The sequence below is a fragment of the Necator americanus genome, chromosome I (assembly GCF_031761385.1).
Source record: "Necator americanus strain Aroian chromosome I, whole genome shotgun sequence".
NCBI classification, from domain to species: domain Eukaryota; kingdom Metazoa; phylum Nematoda; class Chromadorea; order Rhabditida; family Ancylostomatidae; genus Necator; species Necator americanus.
The window spans coordinates 35,300,189-35,316,148 of record NC_087371.1 but is presented as its reverse complement, the minus strand read 5'-3'; the positions used below and the strand labels follow the sequence as shown (position 1 = coordinate 35,316,148).

At 35.5% G+C, this 15,960-nt stretch overlaps 1 protein-coding gene across 1 annotated transcript; it reads left to right on the top strand.

Moving 5' to 3' along the window:
• Nucleotides 1-6,489: 6,489 nt before the first annotated feature.
• Nucleotides 6,490-15,803, top strand: RB195_007862 (uncharacterized protein; the record flags this gene model as incomplete). Its single annotated transcript, XM_013443879.2, has 8 exons — nucleotides 6,490-6,619; nucleotides 6,690-6,779; nucleotides 9,040-9,142; nucleotides 10,826-10,952; nucleotides 11,031-11,202; nucleotides 13,646-13,776; nucleotides 15,470-15,584; nucleotides 15,661-15,803. The coding sequence occupies 8 exons, from the start codon at nucleotides 6,490-6,492 to the stop codon at nucleotides 15,801-15,803; spliced, it is 1,011 nt and encodes a 336-aa protein (XP_013299333.2).
• Nucleotides 15,804-15,960: the final 157 nt, after the last annotated feature.

Sequence of the window (15,960 nt, the reverse complement as noted above, 5' to 3'; positions counted from 1 at the left end):
TTTTGTTTACATCAGCTGTTTTCAAACGTCTTCACATCTTTCTTTTTTTTCGGAGATTTTTTTCTCGGATCTGGGTCGCTGGGTAAACATTTCAAGGACACCGACTGTTTTTCCTTTGTTTACTATCTATTGCCGAGGAGTATGTAGTTTTAAGCGCGACAAGAACTTTGATTTTGATTGATTGATTGATGGAATGATGATTTGATTGATTGATTGATAATTTGTTCAATTTTCGCAGCTTAACGAATATTGGATTCAGATCTTGCGTGAGTAAATTTCAATCAATCAATCAAAATCAAAGTTCTTTTCTCGCTGTGTAAATTTCGTGGATACCTGTTTTTTTTTGGGGGACTGTATTTGATCGTAACTGCTGGGCACCGTTCACTGCGCGTAGATCACATTCGATTAGGCGACGGCCCTCAAACGATGAGGGCGATGCTGCCCCGCAAAATCTCCTGGGGAGTTTCTTTTCAACTGAAACTTGAATCTTGGCAGTATTATGAAACCAGGCGCAGGATTTTTCCTCCATCCATGGATCTTACCAATAAAATCATCTCTGTATGGCCTGAAAAATTGGGAATCCAGATTTCTCTGCTACGATGAAGACATAGAAGAGAAAATCATCAAATCATGATTCATGAATGGGAGAAAATTTCCAGAATCCCAAGATCTATGAATTACGATTTTCTTTTCACTCTGCTTTTTATTTTTTCTTTGTTTAGGCCCGTTAATTTTCACTTATTTCATTCCAAAAGAAAAAATAATGCTGTCGCCTAGATAAGATTCATGGTACCACTTTGCTTGAGAAAAAACTAGGCGAGCGAAGGTCCCAAAGTCGAAAGATCAAGGATTTAGATCTCTTACAAAATTTCTGGAGTATGGTTTATATGGGACCTGTAACTTCAAGCTGTCGGACATCTATCACAAAGGTACAAAAGGTGTAAGGGGAAATAAATGAGTGTTTGGTGTACTTTCTTCAAACAGCTGACAAAGAAAATTAAAAAAAAAAAACTTTTTAAAAAAACAATTAAACTGTCTTTTTCCTTCCTTAATATTAATTTTCTTATTTTCATTCTTTTCCTTTTTATTTTTTGAACCTAACCGTGATTATGTCGCTAGTTAGGTCCTAAACAGATATTATTTTGAATCTAACTGCTCTAAAACTTCGATAGTGTAGATGTACCAGTTGCTATACTACTTTCCAGGAAAGTGTAATGTACAGTAGGGTCAAAATTCTGGGTTTGATACCGTATAACATGCTAAACAGCCCTATAAACTAGTGCAAAACTATAAATTACTTTTCCCGTTAACTCATCACGGATACGGTAAGGTTTTCGGCTGAGACAAGCCCTACGTTGGCGATTTTCTGCCTCTTACATGGTGCTTACACGCGTTTTTCCCCCCTGGATAAGTGGAAAAGCTGCGGTGAAAATAAGAAAAAGCAGATTTTCCAGGAAATTGCGATTGCAACGAAATCAGAAATAATAGGTATTATTATGTCAGAGTTTCTGGTTTCGGCTATGAAAGCAGCGTTGAAAACATCCGATCCTGAAACGGTCCTATATACATATGTATATAAATATACTATGTGACATTTACCACAAATATTTTTGTAATATAAATTCACTATAAAGTAGTATAAAAATTTGAATAATAAATAATAAATGATAAATAAAGCAATAATAGATAAATAATGGATATACCACGAGTTTGCTTTAGAGTTTTTCTAAAAAAGGGTTTTGAGGATACTGAATTGTACAAGTAATATTTACCACAAATATTTGTATAATATAAATGCACTATAAAGTAGTATAAATATTTGATTAATAAACAATAGATGATAAAAATTAAAAAATAGTGAATAAAATATAAAATAAAAAAGATAATAAATAAAAAGATAAAATAAATAAATAATGGATATATCACGAGTGTATTGTAGAGTTTTTGTAAAAAGGTTCCTTGAGGATTGGAATGTGGAATTGTCCAAGCGAATCCGCTCTGGATTGGGGACGCGAGCGGACGACCCTATGTCCTAGCCTTAGGGATCTATACATATGTGCTATTTTGAATTTTTATTTATAAGTAGTGTATATATTGATTATTGATTATTATGGTTAATTATGTATGCATTAATTATTGATTATTTTAAGTTATCACGCTAACGCTCTATTCTTGTGAATTCGTTTGCGAATACAATCGTTTACTGACACTTACAACACTCCTTAATTTCTAAAATATTGATAACATCCCTCCTTAAGGGCATCACCCCACGAATCTGAGGTGGTGCAGATTTCAGATGGAGTATTCGTATACGGGATCGTAGATTATGGAGAGGGGTGTGATTTCGTCCATTTCTTCCTAATTTCCGTAAAAAACGCCCCGAAGATGCGGCGCCGCAGAAGGCTGGCGCGCTCCAGTCGAACTCCTTGTAGAAAATAGTGCGCCAGAACACCTGAAGCCGTATCTTCCGGGCGGTTTTTTACGGCAATCAGGAAGAAATGGACGGAATCACCCCCTCTCCATAGTCTCCCATACCGTATACGAATACTCCACCTGAAATCTGCACCACCTCAGATTCGTGGAGTGATGCCTTCAAAGGAGGACCATTGTGTAATGAAAAATGAATGAAAAAAAGAGCAATGAAATAAAATTGAAATTAAATTTAAAAAAAGCAAAAATAGTAGAAATTAGAAGTAATAATTACTTTTGGCTACCTCTAATAAACATAGAAATACAAAATCCTTATTACCAAAATTCTGCTTTTTATTATTATTACCCTTCTAAATATATACATATATTAATAAAAAAAATGGGAATTGATTTGAATCAACTTAGAGAGAGAAAATAAGACAAATATCGCAGAACATCCGCGAGTTTTTATCGCAGAGCCCGAAACCCAATGGGATCCAAAGACTCCCGGACACTACGCAGTTTAACTTTTCCTCTCAGGAACCATTCTGACTTAGATTCTCAGAAGAAACGAAGATAGGCCCACTCGCTGTCACTTTTTTAAGCCTCTTGTTGTCTTCTTTGTTCTGTTGTTCACATGCTTTACTTTGTATTCTTTAGTTTGTTTATTCATCAGTATTACTCATTACTCAGGAACCACTCCTACTTAGATTCTCAGCGAGAAGAAACGAAGACAGGTTCACTTTCCTTAGCACCTTCTTAAGCGTTTTGCTATCTTTTTCGTTGTGTTGCTTGCACTCTTTACCACGTATTCTTTCTGTATTCTTTACTTTGTTTATTCATCGTTCTTTTCGTTCCTTACTCGCACTTTTGTGCTACGTTATTGTACGCATAATGCTGCGTCATTTTGGTGTAATTACACAAGTTTGAGGTGACGCATAAAGCGTTCGAACAGCTCGCATCGCGAGTAGCCCGAAGAAGCACAAAGAACTGTCGCAGCACAACACTGAACCACCAGCAACAGCCTGCTCGCACAACAAATTAATTAAGTTAGCATGGTAACGGAATATAATCAATAAATACATACAATATATACATTACCTATAAATAAAAACACAAAATTAAAAAAAAAACTCCAGATTCGTGGGGTGATACCCTTAAGGAGGGATGTTATCAATATTTTAGAAATTAAGGAGTGTTGTAAGTGTCAGGAAACGATCGTATTCGCAAACGAATTCAAAAGAATAGAACGTTAGCGTGATAACTTAAAATAATCAATAATTAATATATACATAATTAACCATAATAATTAGTAATCAATATATACACTACTCATAAATAAAAATTCAAAATAGCACATATGCATAGATCCCTAAGGCTTCGCGTAGAGTCGTCCGCTCGCGTCCCCAATCCAGAGCGGATTCGCTTGGACAATTCCACATTCCAATCCTCAAGGAACCTTTTTACAAAAACTCTACAATACACTCGTGGTATATCCATTATTTATTTACTATTTATTTATTTTACCTTTTTATTTATTATCTTTTCATTTTATATTTTATTTGCCATTTATTTATTTTTATCATCTATTGTTTATTATTCAAATATTTATACCACTTTATAGTGTATTTATATTATAACTAATTTAATAAGGTATCTAGACTTCTGATATAATTCTGCTAACTATTCCAGCTATTCCTTTTCTGGATTATTTCCGGTTAAATTTACGCTTGCGGCCAAGAGTCACAGTCACATCACTTTTTCTTTACCTGATCCGACGCGAGTCTCGCCAGCGCACGTTAATTAATCACTCCTTCAGGGGGTCTTGTATGTTCCCGCCGGGAAACCATGACAGTAATTCATTTTCCGAATACGAGAACGAGAATGATGATCAGTTAAATCCTTGAAAGTGAAATTTATGTGAAAATTCTATTCTTCTAAATTTTTGGGACACTTTCGGTTGTTTCAAGGTTTCGCTTCCAGAGAAAAAAAACTACTTATCGAGGCCGATTTAACTCCGTAATTGCTATGTTCATCATCAAAATTTAACAGTTTTTGCTGCCCACCATCAAATTCATTTGTTTCTATTTTTAGCATAATTAGACAGAGCTACTTTTCCTATTCGGAAAAAAAGCTAATGAGGTGGAACCTGTTATTTTCAAAGAGAAATTGCATGGCGAATTCTCTTCCAATGTACTTTAGGGAAAAATATAAAATAGAGCGTGGATTTGTTTCAAAATTGACTTGATAGATCGGTTGGTCCCACTAAATCATTGGTCATGGGCCGACACAAAGGGTTCATCAATTATTTACGTTTTCTATATTTATTTAATTACAAAAATTAATTATTTTCAATTTGGGACGCATCCCAAGTGGATTGATAAATCAGGGACTTTATCCTTTTACCCTTTCAATTTTTAGAGAAAAAAAACGTTTTAAATACAGTTATTTGGATCTTTCAAAACCTTTTTTTTCGCTAAATAGATAAGTTAATTAATGATAATTTGCAGCTGAATAAATAAATAAGTAAATAAACGCACAAATAAACATAAATACGTGTTTACTGGATAGTAACTTTTATATTATGATGGTTCTGACTGTATACATACTTCAACAGCAGCTACAAGTATGTTTTAATACTCATTAGTGGAAGAAGAGCTGTTTCCTTCAATTTTTCCTAATACATGCAAAAATTCCGTGGAATAGTAGCAAAATAAAGCTCAGATTAGACCTGGTGGATTATTTTCTTTTTTTTTTAGAAAATATTAACGTTTATAATGGTAAAATTGTTAAAATTAAGGAAACAAAGTGAATAACCCGGTTCCTTTCATGGATTTTCTTCGAAAGCGAATAATTTGAAAAGCATCGGAAGCAGGTTTAGCTTGTCTCCTGGTTCAGGAAGGAGAGGAAGCAGTGAGGAGTCCACGGATACGTATGAGGTTAATCCAACCAACGGTCAATTGCATTCATGGACTATATACATATACACTCACTCCATAAATAATACCGTATCCTCTACCTCCTTCATTTCTTAAATCTTAAAAATATTCCTATCAAATTCTTTTTAGAAAAAATAAAATAAAATAAAATAAGGATAAATTTATTCCAACATTATATAATGTTAGTATATTAAATATAATAAATAAATACGAATAAATAATATCAAATTATTGAATATTTGGATAAAACGGTATTCTTATTAAGCGTGTTTTTTTTCAGATAAAATAGACATAGTATTTTTATAATAATAATAATAATAATAATAATAATAATAATAATAATAATAATAATAATAATAATAGTAATAATAATAATAATAATAATAATAATAATAATAATAATAGTAATAATAATAATAATAATAATAATAATAAGTTTTTTCGTTGATTTTTAGAATATAAATAAATAATAAAATAATAACAGCTATTCTCTACTTCCTTTATTTCACAAAATTAATTTTTTTCTTTTCTTTCTACAAGATTTTCCTAGTCTAAAATATTCGACTCTTCATTTTCTGTTGCCCTCGTGATCTGTCACCTCTCCCTTTTCCAGAATTTACCTGCCGTGACAGTAAGTAAGATTAGATTAATAAATAAATAGTTGTTTTTTTTTTCGAATTTAAAACAATGCGTGGAGAACAAAAAAGAAGAAAGAAGAAGAACTAACACGTAAAGAAAAAAGAAGAAAAAAAAAGAAGAAGCACTAACGCATAGAGAAGAAAAAGAGTTCAGCCCTATGTAGCACGTTATTTCAAAAAGAGCATTTTTTTCTCTGCAAGTTGGTGATGTCTAGGATTTTCGTGCTGTTTTTTAAATGTTGATTTAATTTTTGCATATTTTTTAGATTAATATATTCTATCGCATATATTTAACGAATAGCGAATGCAATGATTTAAGCGCTTGAAAAGTGTCGAGAAATTCTGGAACGCCGGCTTCAGCGCTATATTACTTTGTCAAAAGCCGAATTTTCTCAGGCTGATCGATATTCCTTTTTTTCCTGATATGACGCGCATAATCTTTTTGGAACACGCATATTTATAGAAAGACGACCAATACGAAATGGAATGTTTTCTTAAACCTTATGTTCAATTTCCTTCCCTTCATTTCCACAACATTGTTATTAGCGTTGTTCCCATTTTCACATGGCAGCGATATCGGGAAAATTACTGAGGAAGAAAATCAACGCCTAATTCAGGAATGTGATCCGGATGGTAAGTAGAGTGACAGTGAAATAATTTTTTTTTCTTTTCCACGCAATTTATTGTAAGATTTATATTCTAGTGAAGAAAATCAACAAACGAATGATGAACGGGAAACGATTCGACTCTTCACAAATGCGGTATACGGTCATGCTGGAGATACAGACGCTAAGTGAGGTTTTTTTGGCCGTTCAAGGTGTCGTTTTTTTTTTGAAATTTAAAATTTAAGAACTTCTTTGATTCCAATTGATATAATATTTTAGAAAAGAAAGAACTTGAATTAATTAATATATATTTATATAAGAAAGGGTATAAAATTAGCTTTCTAACAATGTATAACACTTTGCACAAAGTCTAACTTTATTCCTATAAAATAATGTTAAAACTGTAATGAAAAGAAAATTGCATTTATTTAAATAAAAATAAAATAAAAAATGAATAAAACTTAGCATTTATTTTTAATATTTATCTTTACCATTTTGCCTTTATATTATTGGCCACTTTATATTATTTGACATCATTATTTTATCAAGCGTATTTTATTCATTTTTGCTTACTAATTCTATTATTTTTATATTTATACTTGTCAAATTTTTAAAATTTTGAAGCAAGAGCCAAGATTGTTAGCAAACTTTATTACCCCTAACGTTTCGGCGTCGTCGCCTTTGTCAGAGAGTACGAAGTCAGGTCATTTTTGTAATATATCCTCTCAAATGCCTCATCCAAAACAAGTAATTAACCTAGTAACTTAGTAAGTAAAAGTAAGTAATTAACCTAGTAACTTAGTAAGTAAGAGTAAGTAACCACTAAGATATGACTCCCGGAAACAAAAACTAAAAGAGCCTAAACCTTTGTGCCTACGTAGCCGCGTTGCCGTGATCTTAACGGACCTCCGCGTGATAGAATCGCTCCGCTAATACTAATTAGGATGCGACCCGCATATGACCCCATAGATCAAAACCTGCAAAGGTTTGGATACAAAACCAGCTTGTTGTTGGTTACGACTATGCACTCTTCCTTTCTATTCAGTTTTGGACTTTAGCGTTAATGCAAAACGCCTCCTAAGTTCTACGAGCTGCAATCTCTGGTTCGTACGATATGATCGTGGCAGCTATGCAGAAAGGAGCATTATCAGGACATTTTCTGCGATGTATTCCTAGAGGAGTTGCTGTTGAGTTTGAATTTCATCGTGCCATCTAAATGTTCTTCAATACGAACACAAAGAAGTCGACAATATATTGTTCGTCACATGTTTCGCACGAAATTAAATAAGCTACACCAGAGACCATGCAATAGCTTGCCTTATCGAATGCACATGCTACAGTGCACAGTTTGGAGTCAGGCAAATGCGATTGTACATAATTCTGCTTCGGGCTAACTGCTTCTTGAGATTTGTGCGAGGTACTTCCACAACTCTCACTTGGTCATCGAGACCACACCTAACCAGTCTGGCCCTTATCGCCTTGCTCAGGATGTCGATTATGGAAGGCAACCAGAAATTAGTCTTTTTTAGGTCATCCACTGTGGCATAATCTCGCAATAAGACCTAGTCTCCGCGCTACATTAGCATTGCAAAAATTAGAAGTTGCGATCCATTGCGCTAGGTTACAGGTATCACCCACGAATCTGGGGTGGTACGGATTTCAGGTGGAGTATTCGTATACGGGATGGGAGACTATGGAGAGGTGGGTGGTTAAATCCATTTCTTCCTAATTGCCATAAAAAAACGGTCCGGAAGATACGGCCTCATTCGTTTTGGCGCACCATTTTGTACAAGAGGTTCGATTGGGGCGCGCCAGTCTTGTGCTGCGCCGCATCTTCCGGGCTGTTTTTTTTTACGGCAATTAGCAAGAAATGGACGGAATCACCTCTTTCTCCGTAGTTTCCCATCCTATATACGAATACTCCACTCGAAATCTGCACCACCTCAGATTCGTGAGGTGATGCCTTTAACCGCATCGATCCGCTCCTTGGCATCAAATTTCACACTTATTTATCTTTACCATTTTACATTTATATTATTGTCCACCTTATATTATTTTATGTCATTATTTCATCATCTCTATCTTTATTCACTTTTGAATATTACTTCTATTATTTTATATTCATACTTTTGTTTATTTTATATTAATTTATATATTATTGTTTTATTTCTATTTTTACTCATTTCTGGCTTTTTTATTGTTTATTTTTATATTATTGTTTGTTTTATATTATTTTGGATTAATATTTGATTTTTATTCTTATTTACTTTTCATCTTTTTTTTACACTTTTATATCTATGTTACTGATCAGTTTATACTATTTTATATTATTATTTTATTCTTATTTTTGTAACGAAACGAAGTTTATCCTTGTCACTGACTGACAGACATCTGTTTCAAACAGCTAATTATTCAGATTAACTGAATCTGAAGAGCTTCAAATTTCAGTGCCATCTCGATGTTCAGGCGTCATAATCAGTCCAAAACATGTTTTGACTGCAGCCCACTGTTTTATAACCTACGGGATGTGCAGAAGTGGACCGATATTGGAGTAGGTTCCGCTCCACATTTACCTCTATTCTATATCATACGCTCAACCTTATTTTTGTGTAGATGTGTCGTGTCCCCGGATGCTAGTCGCCCGCGTTCAGTTCCGGGGCCTCATTGATGAGTGGGTCCCCGTGAGGAACTGGCACCGGGTCCTAACATCCCAGGGATACGACAAGATGGGTGCATTGGGCTGCCTGCACATGGAGTTGTAGTCACCAGGTTTGCGTCCGGCACTGATGGTTCATTCCCTGCCTCGTTGGGTCATTAACTTGGAAGACCTTAAGGCTACCGCCCTGCGACTCTGTGCTTCCCCCCTATTCTGCTCTTATGCTCTTACAGTATATTCCGAAACTTTTGAAGATCTTCAGGCCGCCCCCCTCCGAACGCTTGCGGCCGTGCTCATTACGCCGTTTTGCAACACACATATACATAGATCACATGGATCGCTTCACCACTCTGTTGTGGATTCTGTATACTTCTCTAGACGTCTGGACGCCGTCTGCTCCACTCCGCCTTACAGCCTCAGAGAGGCCGGTTACCTCCGGCTTGCTGCACTTCCCCTTCCTTTTGGCTGATTGTATTGCTCGAAAGTTGCGTGTGTTATCTGTGATTGATCGCACCCGCTCCTTGAGTCCGTTCCGGTTACCCCTTGCCATGGACATGTTGATGGGAAGGGTTTTCAAAATCTAGAGCGGCTCCTTTTATAGAGACGAAAGAAGGCGGAGCGCAAAGCGCGCGAAACGGAGGGGAGCGTTGGGACCTTGGCTTGTTTGCGTGATGAGTCCTTATGCGAAAAGAGTCGCGTTCCGAATCCGCGACAAGAGCCTTTCGTGGTGGTCGGGTCAAAATTACCTAGATCCTGGTACAGTTACAACTCGATCGCAAGCGCTTGGTGTATTTGCGCCGCTTTGAGCGCAGTAGCCTACGTAATTACACCAGGATTTAGGTCATTTTGGCCCGACTATGCTTGCTCAAACGATAGCGAAGTAATTATTTCGTTGATGCGTGGGAAGTGGCATTTCTTTAAAATATAAACTAGCTCAAAGAAAAACGAAATTATTGTTGTGCTTCACGTTATTTGAAAGAGCATTTCTTTCCCCACAAGATGGTGTTTGGTTTTCTTGTGCTGATTGAATTTTTGTTAACTTTTGGATCAATATTATAGATTGGGGTAGAGTAGAGGTCTAGAGTAGGTCTCAAGCGTATAAAATACGAGAGCTTATGCGAAAGCATCGTGAACTAGGTATACAGATATAAATTCCGTGACAATAAAGGATAATGGATAAAGTGGCCAACGTTGATCAACCCGCTTGGGATTTCGTTGATCAATCCGCTTGCGACCACCACTTTCACCACAATTCAGAATCGTTTGAGATTTACGAACTCTACTGTCTACCTTGCGTAGATGACATGCGGGGCTAACTGATGTGTCACGTCAGTGTCTTTATCCTTCCAGACAACTCTTTTATCAATTTATGGACTGCGATTGGATAAAAGGGTTGGTTGGCGTTAGGCCAAAATCGAACGTTGGATCATGCTGCAGTCACAGCGGAACCTCTTATCGATTGCGCCACAGCCGCTCGATAGGCGCAGATGCGGTGACAATGTGCAAAAAAAATGTTACAGAAATACAATTTGTTTAAAATAAGAGGAAAAATTAAAATTTTTCGATTTCTTATCTCAGAGATGGAAAATTATCTACACCGGAAGAGATTCCAGTATTGGTGCACTACGGAGGAACATGTGTAGAAGTTAGAGAAGGTGGAAAATGCCCTAAATTTGCGTTAGCGAAAAAAGTTAAAGTGTTACATGTAGGTGAAGTTATACTAGTTTTTTTTTAAATTTTTCTCGTAATAAACAAGGTCCGTTACCCCATCAGAGGTTTTCAGATTGGTGTACCAACTCGTTATTTCGAATCTAGGTGCCGTTCTGGAGATATTGCCATTGTTGAGGTTGCTGAAATATTTGAGGGAAAAGGTTCCCACTATGAACATGCTTGTTTACCGTCGAATGTGACGAAACTTGCGAAAAAGTTGTCATCTGCTGGATATGGATATGACCGTGAGAATGTTTATTTCTCTAATGATTTCCTAATGGGTTCTATCCTGCTTTCTCCAGAAAAAATTATATATATTACATATGTATTATTATTACAAAAATGTTATTAAAATCCTTGGATTTATGAGATGTTTATGAAGTATGTAGGTCTGCATGTAAACAATTGCAGTAATAATAGTATTATAATAACTTAATTGTAATAATAATAATAATAATAGTAATAATAATAATAATAATAATAATAATAATAATAATAATAATAATGATAATAATAATAATAATAATAATAATAATAATAATAATAATAATTGTATAGGCCAACAGGCCAACCGTTCCAAAACCTCAACGATTACGAACTCCAGTAAAACGCGTTGGCGCATCCCAAGTGGATTGATACGCCGGTGACTTTATCCTTTATCCCTTTTTAATAATAATAATAATAATAATAATAATAATAATAATAATAGTAATAATAATAACAATAATAATAATAGAGGTAACGTAAGGGAAATAATAACAAGTACTTCAAATCTTCTCGTGCCCTAAGGCTTCGGCATACTTCTGTTTATTTTTTCTATTAGCGCTCCTACGAGGTTTTTAGATGATACCTTCCTGATCCTAAAGTCTTATCTAAAGTATCTTATCCTAAAGTCCAATCCTAAAGTTTATTCACTCTTGAACATAAACTAAAAGTAAAAGACTGCGAAAAGACCCCAAACGTCAGGTCGGGCAGATAAAGGTCCCATCTTAAAACTTTGTAGACCCACATTAATAAAAAATGAAAAAAAATAATGTATTGTGTAGGAGACAGTATAGGACTAATTAGAAGATACAATGATGTGATATGATGATAGTGATATGATGATAGAGGATGATAGAATAAAAAGAAAGGGAAATTCCGGATTAGCAAAAAAAAAGAAACCGGGAAGAGCGGGAAAAAAAGCACGACTAGCGCAAAAACTCTGCCATACAGGACGATTGATCCATGGGTCATGGTCGTGTTGCCGAAGATCAAAAATAATCCACAGGCCCCACATGCGCATGAAATTTCGTAAACGTATGTTGTTCTCAATGTGTTAAAAAGAGAAATTTCAATTTTCCGTTATATATTACAACATACATGATCTATCAAATCAATACAGGGAAGTTATTGACGGTCTGGGAATAGTTGGGAATTTTCTCTCCTAATTATACTTTCCTGGATTCACTCATCTGACAAATTTAGCAAAAAAACTTCTTTCACCCTCACTCAACCATATCTAGGCTAATTTTTTGCTTTTTTTTACTTTTTTTCGGAAACAACTTTTTTTCACTGTGCATAGAATCAGAAACCAAACAGAAGGCAGATATACTGATGCTTTCTGCTCATTTTCTTCTTTCGCCAGCTCTCTTTCGTTTTTTTTATTTTTCTTATTTATATTTCATTCTTTCTATCTATAATTTGTTTTCTTTTTTCACTTCATTTCCTAAAAGTCAAATAGCTATCCGAAAAATGTATATGCCTTCTTGGCATCAATACCTCAAAAAAAAAATTCAAAAAAGAACACCCGAATCGATACTTCGATCGATTATGTTAGAAAAGTGTTATCACTGGATAGCGCTAATCAACTCTTAAAGGAAATTCGTTCCTCCCCGACTTAAGGATCCTCGTGCATGAATGTAGTTGCTGTTCCTGAAGTTATTCTTTGATTTCTCATCGAAGTTTTTCATTTCTTCATTGAAATGTGAGAAATTCTCACGAGTTTGATGGAAGCGAAGTGGATATTTCCGAGCATTTCTTTTTTTTTCAATGTAAAATGCAAAACGAGTGAATTCACAAAATTCAAGGAGAATACCTCGCGAGACTGGCGCGTTCTAATATCTGCATATCTCGTACGAACAAATACTCGGCAGAGGGTCATTTCTTCACAGGCGATTTTTTTTCCGGATGATTTGAGGGAAACTGAGCGTAGTCACGCTTATTTATTTATTTATTTATTTATTTATTTACTATAATTATACCCTTATACTCAAACTTGAACCCTATATTGTCTATGAAAAATCCAAATGTTATCAATGTCGAGATAACTGTTGACTTTAAGAAATCCACCCAGAAGAAGTTAAATCGCGCGTCAAAAAAACTAGAAAAAAATGTTAAAATCAAAAAAAATAAAGATTAATTAAAGTTGCTCCCACGAAAACTTCTATTTTGTTTTTGTGGGAGCAACTTTAATTAATCCTGTTACGTTTTATCTCTACATAGAACTATGTTTGGAACTATGCTTAATTAGATTAAATTTCAATTTTAATTTATGAATTAATTTAATTTTGACTTTAATTTTCAATTTTAATTTAATTCTTGATTGCCAATAATTTGATTGTTTTCTTAATTTTGATTTATGAATTAATTCCAATTCCAATTTGATTCATGAAAACCCCAACGTGGCTGAATTTGAAGATTTTTCAGCGCATCACATATCAGTTAAAGAGAAATACGTGGAGAGGGTTTGGTTCACGAAGGAACGTTTCTGCGATCCGACTGTTCGTGCCGGGAAAGACGCTTTTTGTGTGTTGGAGAAGTTTCAATTTGCATGTAGGGTTCGTTTTATTCGCGATGTGTAGAAAACCTTCTCATAGTACCATAAGAACTTCGGCAGTCCCTTATTCTTACAATTTCGTTAAGGATGTAAAGTATCAGAGGATGACTTACTGTAGTAGTTTACGAAAATCTAAAATTCTGTTATCCTGAAATTCTATGGTGCAGATAAGTAGTTGCATAAAATTTTGTTCCCGACTCTTGCGGCAAATATTCCTACTTTTTTCGTAGGAGATTCTTTGAGACAGTAATAATGTGGTATGGTACTTTTGTGGTAATTTTTAGAGCAGACGACCAAAATCGCTATCGATCTTTATTCTGGATCGTAACGTTTTGACGTCGTCCCCTTCTTTAGAGCCTGAAAAATCAGGGACACATGTAATCAACTCCCTCAATTGCTTCGTCATCCCACAAGATATGATTTAGCAAACAGATTTCTCAATGATAACGTCAGAGAAGCAGACCACAACAGCGCTCTCCATGATATCCATGAAATCGTGAGGTTAGCGGACCAAAGGTCAGTAGAGTTAAGTCGCTAATAGTAACTAATAATGATGCCCCTTGCATCGGACCCCGTTAGGTCCAAACCTGCAAAGCACTTGACATGGCGAGAGCTCGTTGGTCACAGCGATCCATTCTTCCTTAGGATTCATTAGCGGACTTTTGGCTGTTATGTAAAATGCTTGCAATGTTTTTCGCGCAGCAGCACGATGGTTTCACGCGCAAGGATCGTGACCGCTATCCTGAAACGGGGCTTGGTCATGACGTTGTCTGTGATGAGCACCTAAATGGGTTGATGGTTTTTGAAATTTCAAAGAAGCCCGAACTTCCGGATTACCGCAACAACATATACGTTTCTCTTGTTTCCTCTTTCCTCGGCCCGGAAGATACGGCTTCGAGCGCTCCGGCGCACTATTTTCTGCAACGAGTTCGATTGGAGCTCGCCAGCCTTGTGCAGGCGCCGCATCTTACGGAACGTTTTTTTACGCCAATTAGGAAGAAATGGACGGAATCATGCACCTCTCCATAATCTACGATCCCGTATACGAATACTCCACCTGAAATCCGTACCACCTCAGATTCGTGGGGCTGGCGTATGGCCTGAGAACTTAACTATGACCGTACGTGGGAGTTCACTACCAGTCAAGCAAAGCGCGTCGATAGTCCCGCAGCTCTTGGAACTCCATATACTATCTGCGAAAAAAAAGTTCAGGATATTATAAATTACTCATCAAATCATCCATATTGCAGAATTCCTGGTAGTTATTGATATTTTATTTATATTTTTCTATTGGTAGTTATTGATATTTGTTGGTATTTTATTAATTGGTAGTTTTTTTTTTCCTTCGTAACTAAAAAAATCCATATATCTGCGGGTGGAAAGTTTAGGATGTTATAAATTACTCTAAGAAATCTCCATGTACGCGTTACGATAAACCTCGGCATGTTTTTGTGTTTCAGTAATTGATTTCTTTAATTGAGCCGGCCGGACACGAGGTTGTTACAATCCTTTATTCCTGGCTAACACATTTCGGGAATATCGCTTTCTTCAGAGCCGTCGGAAAGGGTGAAATCAAACACGTTGGATTGTAGCAACCTCGTGTTCCGGCTCAATTTAAAAAAAAAAATCAATTCCTCATAAAATTATACTTCTGTGGGAAGAATTTCTTGTGGAAAAATGAAACTCTATTTCAGGGTGACAGCGGAAGTGGAGTGATGCAGCCGGCAAATTCCGAAAAAGATTACGTAATGGGTGTTTTATCGAGAGGACTTAATTGTGATGACGTAGATATTTCACTGAGAAGAGATCGTACGTTCCCTTGGTTCCTTTAACTTTGATTTTTTTGTGTTTGCTGTTAGAAAAAATTTTTATTTTGGCATTTTAGCAAATCCAACCCGAGAATTTCGAGGATCAGTGATGACAAATGTACGGAAATACCTGAATTTTATTTGTCTTCATGCTGGTGTATGTGAGAAGCATTTGGATCAGAAGAATCTGGTAAAACAGAGGATTTACGACGTGTATTAATTCCTAAAATAAGAGGAATTTGTCTACAATCAATCTTTCTCAATAAATTTATCATATTGCAAGCAAATTCTAACCAGCGCACCAGCCCAAAGAGATCCAAGAATAGAAGATTAAGGGATAAAACCATTTTAGTTGATTAATTAATATTAATAATTAA